The sequence below is a fragment of the Tachysurus fulvidraco genome, chromosome 9, assembly GCF_022655615.1.
Source record: "Tachysurus fulvidraco isolate hzauxx_2018 chromosome 9, HZAU_PFXX_2.0, whole genome shotgun sequence".
NCBI lineage: Eukaryota > Metazoa > Chordata > Actinopteri > Siluriformes > Bagridae > Tachysurus > Tachysurus fulvidraco.
Window position 1 is genome coordinate 12744002 of NC_062526.1, and position 14154 is coordinate 12758155.

General features: G+C 39.6%; 1 protein-coding gene across 6 annotated transcripts in view; it reads right to left on the minus strand.

Moving 5' to 3' along the window:
- Nucleotides 1-14154, minus strand: part of kiaa0825 (KIAA0825 ortholog) — a 115490-nt gene that overhangs the window by 73259 nt on the left and 28077 nt on the right. For all 6 annotated transcript variants that reach the window (XM_027145593.2, XM_047818050.1, XM_027145592.2 and 3 more), the window contains exons 6-12: nucleotides 13876-13961; nucleotides 11992-12216; nucleotides 7022-7287; nucleotides 5223-5373; nucleotides 3504-3694; nucleotides 623-814; nucleotides 374-493 (exon numbers count right to left, since the gene is read on the minus strand). In XM_027145593.2, the coding sequence (XP_027001394.2) occupies nucleotides 374-493; nucleotides 623-814; nucleotides 3504-3694; nucleotides 5223-5373; nucleotides 7022-7287; nucleotides 11992-12216; nucleotides 13876-13961 (1231 nt within the window). The remainder of the gene's footprint in view (nucleotides 1-373; nucleotides 494-622; nucleotides 815-3503; nucleotides 3695-5222; nucleotides 5374-7021; nucleotides 7288-11991; nucleotides 12217-13875; nucleotides 13962-14154) is intronic.

Here is a 14154-nt window from a genome sequence, read left to right on the forward strand (position 1 = left end):
CACAAAATTGCTCTTACTGTCGGCTGCCTACTTATTTTTGCATAAAATACAAAGATCTGCTACATGCTTAACGGTTTAAATCATAACTCCCTGCACATCTTGCTGATATCCTGAAGCAGTACAGCCCATCACCAGCACACTGCTTTGACTGATTCTACAAATACTCTAGAGGATCATTCACAGCTCAGCCGGCGGAACACTTTTTTTTATATCACTTCTGGAAATCTGTTCAAGAATGCAAGCTTTATACACGGATTAAAATACAGATAAGACTGAGCCTTGACGATACTGTGATTTCAGACTTAAAAATGAACAGTGCTACTGTGAATTAAGATATTAAATTTTTTTTCTTTAATTTCATGGTATGTAATACCTGAGCAGATCCAGTGGGAAGAGTGTAGGGTTGAAGATATTGAGCCAAAATGGAGCACGGTCAGTGTGTGCATCGGCTGGAGTGGTGGAAGATTCGGCACTAAAACCATTCTGAATAGCTCTAGATAACACAAATAAACACAATCAATTTGATCATTTTTTATCTACATTTCTACAGCAGTGAATAAAGCCTCGTATCATACAGTAATCATTCTAGCATAGTATAACTGTACGTAATTATATTAGGTACCTATAGAGCTCCGGTAAAGGAGAGGTGAGGATGATGAGCACATTGAGGAGCTGATTACACAGGCTGTGGATGATGGACACCCAGCTTCTGGCGGTATCTGAAGGCAGCTCAGGACTGACAAGTTCCTCCACACTGCTATACACAGACCACAGCAGCTGCTCCACACACAGGAGGATGGCTGTGATGTCCATTCTGAGGCATGAGATGATGAGTTAGTGTTGAGTTGAGTGTGTGTATCCCGAAATGCAAAATAATCCCGCAAGTAGCAGGCCACTATATCATATCACATAGAATGTTTTTATATGGTTTGAGATGTACTGTATCACATTGGCAAGTAAAGTGAGAATGTAAATGCATCGGTCACGTGACATCTCACAACATTTACATTTATGGATATATCTCCATCTCTATTTATCTCTATCAATTCACACTAGTTCATTAGGTTACAGACTTAGGATATCATCAACCTAAAACTCTGTTCAGATTTTTTTTAATATCTACATAAAACAAACAGGGAAAATAAGTGCTAGTTTAAGTGTTTCAGGAGGAGGTATGCCTTCACCCATCATTTGAAAATAGCCAGTGTCTCAGCTGTCTGGACATCTAGGGGAAGTTCATTCCACCACCTCGGTGCCAGAACAGAAATGAGTCTGGCTGGATACTTACCTCTTACCCTGAGAGATGATGGGACCAGTCGAGCAGTGCTAGTAGATTGGAGGGAGCAAGGCTTTCAAGGGCTTTGAGGTAGGAGGCTACAGGGCACCAAATCCTGCATCAGCAGGATGGCAGATAGCTTCATGTTGCAGACCATCAGACTCTGACCCAGACCCACTCTATTATGCACTACACTTTATCATCTATCACTTGGATAGTACCTAGCTGATATCAGGCCCTGACTGTTTATACTTCCCACTGTGACACTTTTGGACAACAATGTTTTCACTTTATCACTATTTTCAACCTGCTAATCTGCATAAATAATTTAGAGTACTGGATCACTAGTTTACTTTAGATACTTTATGTACTACATAAGTGTTACCTTGATTTTGCACTGGGTCTGGGTAGGAGTGTACAACTGTAGCACAAGTTATCTCTTCGTATATAGATTCTTAAATCCCTCTTGAAAGTTGAAACTTGACTTTGGTATAATTTCTGATTTTAAAAGATGTGTTTTTGCAGTTAATCTAAAGAAATCAACACATTGTAAAGATTTTATGATACATCCGAGCATCCAAGCCACATTAATAATTCTCACTAAATAATTAAAATAAATTACATTGCATGTGTCTGTTTTTCCCAAAGAACTGATATATTTCTGACTCGCTATAAATGATTTAGGTGTTAATCTACATTTCATATCTCAGCACAACCTCAGGCTCAGAGAAGGTCAGGCAAGACACCCACTAAGATCCCTTCATCAAACCTTACTTTTCATCACCATATCAAACTTCTCCTGCTTTACAATGCACTCTGTACACATCCCTCACTGCCGCAGATGGAAAGTGAAAGAAAGAGAGAGAACAAGATGAGTTTCAGAGGACCATCTGTGTGAAAGACTCGAAGCTCAGCCTGTACTCAGCAGCTCATAGCTGCGTGTCCTTGCAGCGATGCGCATCAGGGGAAACGTGAAACAAACCTTCCATCCATCCTCACCTTCCTCTCTACTCTTACTCTCCTTCCCTTGTTCCTCCCCACGGCCTCTCTGTGCTCTGCACTTTCTCATCGACTGCCGGCTGGAGAAGGAGAGCGTGCTCTGGCCGAGTCTTTAACCACTTTAACTATGTGCTAATGCAGCGCGCGAGCCCCCCCTCGATAAGGCCCAGACCCCATGGAGCATGACCGAGCAGGGCCCACAGCCAGGCGCTAGGGTTAGCGTGCTAACAAAGGGAGCCTGTTTGAACAAATCCGGAGCCCTGCGCAATCACTAAAACATGCAACACTGCCTGCTAAGCCTGTAGTTCCTGCTGGACAGATAGCCTAGTGTTTCGTAAGGCGCTGAGATATGGTGAGCTGGCCGAGGCGGTGCGGATGACTGCCCCCAGTTAGACTGTAGCTGAGTGTGTGGTTTTCAGGTGATGGCCTATGCATTGGATTACCATCAAGCTTGGTTACATGTGCAATCACAACTATAGAACATTTCCAGAAACTCAAAGCCAGATTCTTCTCAACAAAACCATGCCCTGTATTTGTAGTGCATATGTGATTCATATGGATGAGAACTGTCACCCTTTAATGAAAAGGCAGCTGGTGGCTTAACATTTAAAATATGCACAACAGTAAAGTAACTGTACAACTTAATATAACATGATCTAACAGTTATGGTCTTAAGGTATAGGATTGAGTCAGACATGTGGCACTGTTTTATGCTTTCTTTAAGGTCCTGAAGTAGCCAAGCATGATTAAACCTACATAATTATGTTCTTAACACAGAAACACAAATCAGTCCTAAATCAGTCCCAGCTCTGGTCCATTCATTTCTGACTGTCAAAAATATACATATTTGAATAAAACATTTATTGATTGCTCATAAACATCTGCCCTTAAAAAAGAACATTTTCTGTTTTAATTTTTTTATTTTAAAAATGTTGAATTTAATATCTTTATTAATCGCCTATAGACAACAAATGGCATCGATAAGAAATTATGTTAAAAAATGTTGGACTGTTCCTTCACTATTTATCTTAAACAACAGAACCATCAGCAATAAGAACCATTTGTTATATCTGGTCTATCTACTATCCCTGACAAGCCTGGAGACATAAAACCAGATGGTAAAAAAAGATCAAAAGATCTCGACTATGTCTGTGGAAGGTCATAACCATGTGTGATGAGTTTGCCAGGTGATTTTAAGGACAGTTAAGGATGACTTGCTGTCTGGTACCTGATCTGAGAGTGTCTTTTGTAGGAGGGCTGAGCTCTGGAGTATCGCTGAAGCAGGAGCTCGAGAGTCTGTGCCAGCACCTGCGCCAGGGTCTGCTGGGCCAATAGCGGAGAAACGGTGCACCACAGGTCATTGCGCAAAGCTGAGAGGAAATAGTGCCACATCTGGATAGAGAAGGAACACCTTTCACCCTATTCCGAAAGGGAGGAGGAGAAAGGGGAGGAAATAAAAAAAGGCAATGAAAAACAATCTGAATTTAGAGATTAAAACTACAGGAAGCATGGAAGACTGAGCAAAGACTTGAAGGGGATGAGTGAGAAAGAAGAGAACAGGGGAAAGGAAGACAGAAAAAATATATGCAAAAACAAGAGGCCAGTATCTCTGAGGCTCACGCTCAGACCACCTGCACTCCACACCTGGCCCATTCATTCCCACTGAGACACAGGGCATATCGAAGGCCTGATCTGGAGAAAGCATCAGAACTCCTCAGAACATGACCCAACACAAACACACACACAGCTAAAATGACAGAAACACAAACGGCTCATGCAAAGGGTTAGGTCAAGGTTGATAGCAGAGTACTGTGTGATGAGAAAAGAGTTATGGGCATTCCGAGAGAATAAGAGAGGGTCTGGGAATTTTAAAAAAAGTGATTTCCTTTGAGTCTAATTACTTTCAGGCAAGGAGGAAACAGCACTGCCGGTTTGCAGTGTGACCAAACACAGATTAGTAACAGCCATGTTCAACATCTTCTAATGAGGACTGGGATGAGCTCCACTACAGCCGAGCCAAGCAAAAGCAGCCTCTGAAAGCCGGAGCACACGAGTGCACCGGACAAGCACTCTAAGGGAGCTCTGACCCCCTGGCATGGGAGGAAGTGGATTCATGGAGGGACAGAAGGAAAGAGAGATGGCGAGAGAAGGGAACAGGGCTCAGGGTCAACAGGGGCCCAGACACGGGCAGTCAGTCTCACACCTGCACACAGCAGGCCTGTCTGCCCTACAACCCTCAAAGGTTGTGTGTGTGCTCAATGTCTGGTTAAGCCCTAATGGAGGCATACGTTTTAGGACCACCGTAACTGACTGCTCCTGTACAGATGGTCTGCTGTAATTTTACCGTTAGTTACAGATTGCCGCTGCTAGTAGGAGGTCACAACAAACAATACCATCAATTATTCTAGAAGGTACGGAAGTGTTGGAAAATTGCGCTCTTACAAACTATGCAAATAGGACAACATTACATCCTTCTATAGATGCTTTATACGTGTGTACAAAAAATACTACAAACATATGTGATGGTGGCTCATTTATATCTGGACATTGGGCCATAATGTAAATACTTTCTGCTTTTAAATTACAGGACCAAAAGGGGGATTTCCTTTTGGAAAACAACAAAAAAAAGAAAAACAAGATCTCACCCAAATTTAAACCAGTAGACCTTGCAGTACTTGTACAAATAAAAAAATAAAAAAATGCTGAAACAGTCAAAGCAACTTTAATATTTTGTGTGTGCAATGGCACCATTGTTAAGTTCAACAAAAAATTGTGCTGAATGCACATAACTGCAATATCTAACATAAAATATTAATATAAAAATCTGTCTGTCTGTCTATTTTTGTTATTATAATTAAAATGATATAAAATGCTATTCTTTTTAATTACACTGTAATTAAAATGAACTCATTTTAAATTGAACCAGAAGAGTTTGTGTCATCTGTACCTCGTAAAAGTACTTGTCGTCCGCCCAGTAGTGACTTTCGGCATCCTGCAGTATGCTGGTGGCACACACATGGACACAGTAGCTGGTCAGATGCTCATGAATGGCCTCCGTCACTTCCTGACTCCTCTGGACGGGCAGCAGAGTCAGAGGCCTGCAGTCAGACACATCAAAGCCACAAGGGCCAGATTTAAGAAGGCATGCATTTCATGGGTCAAAGGGCCATTAAGTGATTAATATCAGCAAATGGCCCCGATTATTACCTGCCAATCATTCGCCACCTCTTTACTTCCTCTCCTTCCCTCTTTCCCACCATGTCTCTTACTCACTCTCAAATCATAAGGCCACGTGTGCTGTCTGAATCAATCACTCTCTTCTACTCCGTTTCTGTATTTAATTTCTCTCTTTCTCTCTCTCCCTCCCTCTCTTTGGCTCTTTGCAAGCTAACATCTGTTTTCGAACAAACACACATCCTTTGCAGATAAATAGTTCTGTCAGGACTCGCAGGCTCACGCAGGTCCCGCTCTGATTCTTTACAATCCAATTACGGCATTTTAGTATTTCTGGCAATGGCCTGACAATCTCCCTGGCTGGGAAAAACCCAGTGGACAAACTATAAATTGAGAAGCTCCCCATCAAAAATGTCTCTTGTTTTATGTACATTATGCAAAAGTTAAACTTCAATTTTCCAGACAGAACGTTCTGTTTTAATGTGCTTTATTTATGTTTTTTTTTTTTTTGCTGTTTTTATTGTCCACAGAATTGAAAAGGATTTAATGTTGAGTGCAAATGTGCATTTTGAAACATGCAGCAGATGAAGGTGAAAAGGTTAAAATCTAGCTAAATCCTCTAACTAATCAATAAAATGTCTTGTTGATTGCCCATCTGTCCGTTTTTCCTAGTTTATATTTCAGGTAAGAAATATATATGTTATTTATTGTAGTAATAAGCAGATAATTTTATCAGCAGGCCACAGCTGATTTAAATCACCATATAAGATCTTTGAAGGATTAACAAAAGGTCATTGGGTTAAAATTGGTGAAATCTGGAGACTACACTTTCATAAAAGGTATGCACTCAAAACGAACAATCAACAAAAGCTATAGTTATAAACTTCACCACATCTATGATGATACCTTCTTCTATGAAAAACAAGGCTCTAAATGAATTTATTATGGCTTCGATTATATTAAATACCCTCCGTGTGAATGAGCCGTTGCTATAGAAAGGATGCTGTCTTTGAATGAAGGCAGTGTTATAGTCAGAGCTGCTGCCCAAACCGTGTAGTTAAACACACAATACTCTTTGACTGCGATATAAAGTTAATTAATAAATCAATTAAATTAACAAATTATATAATAAAATATATTATATGTATTTGATCAATAAATCAGTCAAATCAAATTTACTTGATTTACTTAATGAACTAAATTAAAATATCACGTTATATAATTGATTGATAATTCATACAATCCACATATTTATTACTTACCTTAATATAGAAATTAATAAATTCAATGTTCCAAATGTGAAATAAATACTCTATATTTTCTAGACAGTTTCTGGATTCTCTAAGCTGTAATATGAGGAATGCCAATTTCAAATCACTTTTCTGTTCATTTTGTCTTAATCACTCGAATTCATTCACAAAAGAAATATTATTATCTATATTATATTATATTATATTATCTATATTATATTATTATATTATATATATATATTAAATTTTTACACTTTTAGAATTCTAGAGAAAGAAATTGTTGTATTCAGCATGTGTAACCACCTTTAAAGCAGCCACTTACGTGCGGTTGGTGTCTCCTAGCTGGCTCTCGTAGTAAGCCAGTCTGTGGTAGATGTAGGTGCTGGAAGCCAGTATGGTAGGAAGGTTCTCGAGGGGCGATGAATGAGGAACCTCCCTTGCCCTTTCTTCCAGTCTGGTCAGGAGATCTGAGCTCACCCGGCCAGACACTTCTATGTAGCAGGAGCTCACAGGGAGCAGAGCATCTTCTTTACACACCACAGCCAAAGGGAGGAGAGAATCCAGTTCTTCCATCACATCTGCACAGAACTGTGGGAGGACAGACAAAATACGAATGAATAAAAATGTCCGAAATACAAAAACAAAGACAAAAATGGAGAGAATTATCCTGATTAATAAACAGAGATATGTAGAGTTCCATAAGTAAACACTATACGAAAGGCAGATTCCTGCCAGTGGCTGAGCAGACAGTTCAGGAGAAATATAATATATAGAGCAGGTATGGTGGACCATTTGTCTATTCCCAATTCCTTGTATACAGGGGTTCTTTGTTTTTTTGCTGGTTTTGTGATTCTGGGAATAGAGTCTTACTATCCATGGTATATTATTTCAGCAGTAGGTATGAATAGTGATGTTGGTCCTCATAGGCAAAGCCACTCACACCTGGTGTCACTGATAAGCCAAGCTGGAGAGAGTCAGTCTATATTCTCGTCCAGGAATCTTACCGCCAGGACTGGTGTGTCGATCAGCTCCCTTACAGATGCAGCAACATCTACAAATTGCAGGGTCTGCTCCATTGCTAGCAGCAAAATCTTAATGCTAATGTATTACCAGCACATGCCACACACAACGCAAAAGCCTTACGTGGGAGTTACCAGGAGGCATGTGGCCAAATCTGACCCACACATGATTAACTACTTTGGCCAGAATATGTGCCACAGAGTTGGGCATGGGTGAACTGGGACTAGCCTGATTCCCCCAAAAGCCATCAAAAAAAAGCTCCTTGCGCTGTGGCATAGCCAGCTCTTTCAGGTGCCATGTGAAAGAGTGAATTCACTGTTTTGCTTTGCATTACAACATCCAACTCTACCTGAGTCCCTGCCATGTTTAAAGTGGCTGCCACCGATAGCCTAGAGCATGTCAGAGGAGCCCAGGGGCAGAAAAGGCAGGGGCAGGACCAGACTATTCTCCACGTGCTGCAGAGACCCGAGCTGAGCGAGAGGAATAAACAGGAAATTGTCAGCCTGGACAAATCTACCAGATGCAACCAAAGATGCTTGTGCTCTAGAATTAATTGATTGCAATTAAACCATGTTTTCTTCCCAGGTCCAGGAGAGAACAGGATAGAGCAGGAGTGTTGAAACAAATTGCAGGCAGGGACATACTATTTTTGTGAGCTTACAATATTTAAAGGCGTACAACAATTTTTTTCTATATATTGGAAGCATAGAGCTTTTACTGAACATTCCAATACACAATACATTTACTTAAAACAGCACTGGCATTTGGATTGAATTTATCCAGTTCTGTCAGACAAAGTAACAACTAAAACTCTAAAAAGTGTAATAAATTTTATAAATTATAAAGTGCTGTAAAGAATCTTTTAACAACGGTGACCTAGATCTGCGGTTTGTCACCGGCTGCAGTAAGCAGTCAAGACAGGCTATATGCCAAGTCATAGAGCTGGCAGAGGATGTGGAATATTTGAAGAAGAAAATGCAAAGAGAGAAAGCAACTCAGCAGGAAAGAGACGAATGCACAAACATGGAGCAGCGACAGACTTACTAAACCATCTCTACTCAGCATTACAAAGGATGCCAATAAGTGCGGGACTGATTTTGCAAACTCAAAGACACTTTCAAACATATGAATAACAAAAGTGTACCAGTCATCTTAAATTACTACCAACAGGCACAATTAGGGTTATATAATATATACAGCATATTTCTAGACATTTTCTCAGACAGCTCTTTTACACTCTGAAGTAGAGAAAGGCACAGAACGCAATCACACCAACAGCCCAAATTCAACACTGAAGAGAAATACTTGCATTTGATCTGTTGAACTTTAACACAAGTAAAATTTCAACAGCTGTTGGATTAAAGTGACTGAATCAATCGGGCAGAAATGGATGTGAGAGAAGTCAGGCTATTTCCTAATTCAAACACTTGCAGCCTTCTCTCCTGTGGCACTTGGAAAGAAGAGCAATACTTTATCTCATGTTTCCACATTTGTCATAAAGAAAGGTTTCTCTTTGCAAGCCCTGAGTGAGAGCATGATTGCGAATATGTGTGTATGCTGGAAAAAAAGTGTGCCTAAGGGGGCACATCACTTGAACAGACTCCTAAGGGTTATCAGGAAAAAAGGCAGCCCCAAATTGGAACATGCACACAACATTTTCAGTCCTCCTTATTCTTCTCCTCCTCTTCTTCCTCCTCCTCCTCCACTTTCCAAAATGAAGACATCAGCCTAAACCCTTAGTAAGCACCCCAAGCAGTCCTCTGTTCCCTCCCACATATACACACTCTGAATGAAGAGCACATCAGCATGAATGACACTGGATCAGGCCTTACCAGTGAGTTCACAGCCAAATTTATACACCTATAGAAGTGAGTTATAGCACCAGGCATCTTGAAAGCAGTAAAACATGTCTGTATACCATATATAAACTCTTTGGGAGTCACCATGGCCTGAGGCCTCATGAACACAGGCAATAATGGCACGCTTTTTAAATGGAAACATTCCAATACTATCAGTCAGTGCATAAGTGAGTGAAGGAGTGACTTCATGATTCTCCACTAAATATCAGCACTCACCTACCCTAGCCTCTTCACTTCGTGCCATCCGAGAAAGACATACACAGCACTGTAAGAGCCCCTGCCAAGCCTGGAGCCTCAGTGGAGAAAAGAGGCCTTGAAACAATGAGCCGGTTCGACAGTCGAGTCAATAACCAGCTCGCTCTGGCCGTTAAGAGCTTAGAAGGAGTGCGAGAGAGGTATGTGGAAGTACACAGCCGCACGCTCGGCACTCTCTCAAACCAAAGGTGATGAGGACTCAGGAGGTGTCTGTGAGATTTATGGCTTTCTCAAGTCCACCGCTCGGGCTCCGAGAACCTTTAACTAATACAGATCAAAGATATGGATCCCAACAGGACAGACACTGCAAGGTTATTCCTCTGTAAGCCTATAAAACATTTAAAAGCTATACTCTGTTGCAGACTTTTTAACAGCTACTTTTGAACGGTGCAGAATTTTGGGTCCTTACTGTGAGGCAGCAGGTTAAGGGCAATGTGCAGCCAGCATCATGACGATGTGCTCAATAATTCGGGCAAAATTTCAGAGTGATAAATGGTTATCCCAAAAATTATGCGGGACAACTAGGAATTTGAAGCAAGGCACGAATGTATGAATATGAAAGTATAAAATATTGATTGTATTAATGCCTTTGGAGTGGCTATGCTCTGAAGCCGGTCCTGTGGTAGTGTACTGACACCTGCTTATGGTCCGCTGTGATGCGTGTCAGAAATGGTTGGGGTTCTCAGAGTCTCAGGGCAGCAGGGGATGCAAATAAATGCACGTCGTAACCTTTGAGTCGAGCGCTGCTCATTTTGAAGCACTGACCTACACGGAAATGTGTTGTACAGGTCTTGAGTGTGGACAAATTCTGACACTTGTTTGTGCTGTGGTTCAGCGAGTCAAGATCAACATTTCTGAAGCTGTTTTATACAAATATTTGCTACAAAATAAGAGGATCACCAGTGCTGTACTGCCAGTTGCACTGCCTCCAACATCAACCATGTGCACATTCACATTAGGTGTTTTGATGTAGATGAGCTTTAAATTGGATTCAGTTTCAAGCATGTTATATTGATTTAGTTCAGCTGATTTGTCTCACATCAACGATTTGACAATCTTATGAATCTGCAGATTTATTAAACAAAACAAAACTAAACAGTTCCAAACACTTACACTACTTCACACACAGTATTCATGGAATTGGTTCCAAACAAAACCCACTAAAAAAATCTAACATAAATTATTATAATTTTTTTTTTTTTGGAGGTAAGTGGTTATCTGGGTTTTCTGAAGCTGAAAATTGAGCAAAAAAAAAAACTCCTTTAAATCACTTTTTTTATATAATTTTTCAAATCGGAACAGCAATATTTTCAAAACCTTCTGACTTTTACAGCTTAGAAAAATTAACGCCTTCCTCCTTTTCCAGACTTTCCAGAAACTCTGAAACAATGATGCAGCCAGCAGTAATAAAAGTTTCCTTTAGTGAATAAACTGCCATGCAGAGCAGCTCATCTTCACAAATTATCTATTCAACACAGAACCACATGTGCAACATACAACATGGAGGAAAGTCAGCCCTCTATGAGGATCCTGCCCTGATCAGAAACGTGTAAAGTCCAGATGTGTTTGCTGCATTTGTGCCAACCATTTGTACTGTTTTATTTTTTTATGAAGGCATTTCATTGTATGTCTTTACAAATATTTTCTTTTCAGCCTATTTGAGGCTCTCGATGGCGCATAGTTAAATCTCCCAGTTTCATCTGCAATGCGTTTCTTTTACGACTTTAAACACACACGTGTTCACAGCAGGCCGATGGCGACATGCACTCTGCCTAGTTCAGAGGCCCACAGCTGGTGCTGAGACAGGCCATCAATTCCTCACACCAATGTAAGCACGCAGCTCTCTGAACAGGGAAAATCGCAATGAGGGATAAAATGAGGCGAGACATCCTGGGCCAACACAGGAAACAGCTGGACACGGACTGAACTGTGGAACTTCACTCCCCTAAGACGGAGCAGATGTCACTATAGAAGATTCATGAATGGAGCTCAATGTCACTGTAGATCTAGTGTCACTGAAAGCTAATGACTTCTAAATGAAGCTAACATGGACCAGTAAAGACACTGTGTAGCATTTCTGTCTTTATTATTTCACCTTATTTCTAGAGCTTGGCTGTATATTAAGATTACAGCAATTACATATTCGGAAGAAACTTGCCTCCGCGATCTTCTTGGGCATGTCTGTCTTTAGACAGAGTTCAGCGTCCTGTCTGAGAGGAATACAGGCCAGAGGGATATGATGAGGCAAGGTGGAGCTGTGTGTCCTCTCCTCCTGCTGCAGACGTTTACTGCAGACTTCTTTTAGAAACGTCTTCACACCGTGAGCCATCTGAGGAACTAATACATGAAATGCAGACCTCCACTCAAACTCCAGACACAGCACCTACACACAGATACAGCACCAGAACAATCAGGTTAGTAATACAGTACACTGAAAAAACATGACTGCCACATTAACTTACTGTATTTCTTCTTTAACCTCCAATTGTTGTTACACATACTGAAATAAAATAAAAGTTAAAGTAATTCATTGTCTTCACTACATGTGATTTTACGTGGAGTTTACTCACTTTTTTAGGGAAGGAGGTGAACTTTCTTTTCTTAGTTAAACCATCTTGAGACGTCTTACAGTGTAGAATGTAATATGCCTTTTTATCATGAATCAGAATAAACATTGGATAATTTGGGGGTGATCTGATGATTCTAAAAAAGCACATCCCAGAGTGTTTCACTCTTTTTATACCACAGCAGTCATTGCTTATTTTTTTCAATTTATTAAAGAATTGCATGTATATTTTATCCATTTTAAAGTAAAGTTAATATTGTTCCTGCGATCACTTACATTATAGCAGATATAAAGAGTCATCACCTCACAGGCTCCTCTATTTTTCTTTTTCTTCTCTATTATTGTTTCAAAATATAAAACTATGCAAAGTTCTGACAGTGGAGACTCCTTCCATGAAAGCTTCTCTCAGAAAAACATCACCATCTCTACATTTGTATGCATTTTATGCCATAGTTGTCGTTTGTTTCTGTTTTTTTTGGTTAAATCTCTTTATATCGAACATCCTTGTGTAAGTCCACTGTACATATCTACTGTCATTTAAAAAAGGAAGTTAACAGCTAACACTATCACCTAAAGCCATGCTTTTATAGAAAATTCATTCTGACAGATCAGAATTTAGAATTCAGGATTCAACTGCATCATATCTTATTAGCTGTGTGTCTAAAAAGAGTTGTATCTTTTTAATTAAACTACTCAGATCTACAGAGTTATATTTCTGACATGTCCCAGTTTCATGTTTAATAAAAAAAAAATCTAAGAAAAAAATGTATTTCTCTTTCACTCCTGCTTGTGGATTTCTTCTGTGCAAGTAAATATTCAAGTTACCTTACTTTTGGGGGAAAAAATAATAAACCTTAAACATTCGTCTCACTTTAAAAAAAAAAAACTCTCAGTATGAGAGGCTTCTACTTTAGAATCCTACCAATGACCAAACTCTTTTCAGAGTGATTTTTTTCCCATTAATTTTTGACACCAGAGTGCTTTATTATTAGAAACCAGGCACACAGATTTTGTGTAAGAGAGTTGTATTCAAATATTCCCACACTGCACTCACACCTTTCTTCCATATTCCACACAAAACTACAACTCAGTTCATGTCAGTGTGGAGCAGAACATCATCTTCTTTCTTCTTTTTCGTAATATTGTTGAGATCAAAGGAAATATGTTTCTAAAGGATTTTATTTTCATTCAAGTATATTATTTTATTTGGTGAATTATTTGAACTCCTCTCAATTCAATTTCTAACCCGATACTTTTGATACTGTTCAAGCATAATATTGTAACCATGACAACCAGCATATGCACATTGCATTTCCGTAATTCATTTATTTTTTCTTTATTTTTTCTCATTTTTTTATTTTGTCTTGGTTGTTATCCTGATATTTTTATTTTTTTTTAAACTAAACAGGATCCTTTATTATGAAGTGTACAATCAATCAATCTCTCATCAGCTTCCAGCAGGACTGTGTGATGTACCTCTGTGTTCTGTAGCAGCAGGTCTGGTGTGACTTTATCAGCTAGTGTAGACATCTCCACATCAGCCCTGCCTTTCTTTAGGTTCCCTACACAGCCAGAAGAGAGATACATTCCAGTTTATTTACAGCTGTCATTAATACAAAGATAAAGAGTGACCTGAAACTAATTACCTATAATATATTTTAACATTTAAGAATGGATGCAATGAACATATAAATTCTACACCCCTATGTTAAAATGGCAAGTTATTGTGACGTAAGAAAATGAATCCAAGTTAAA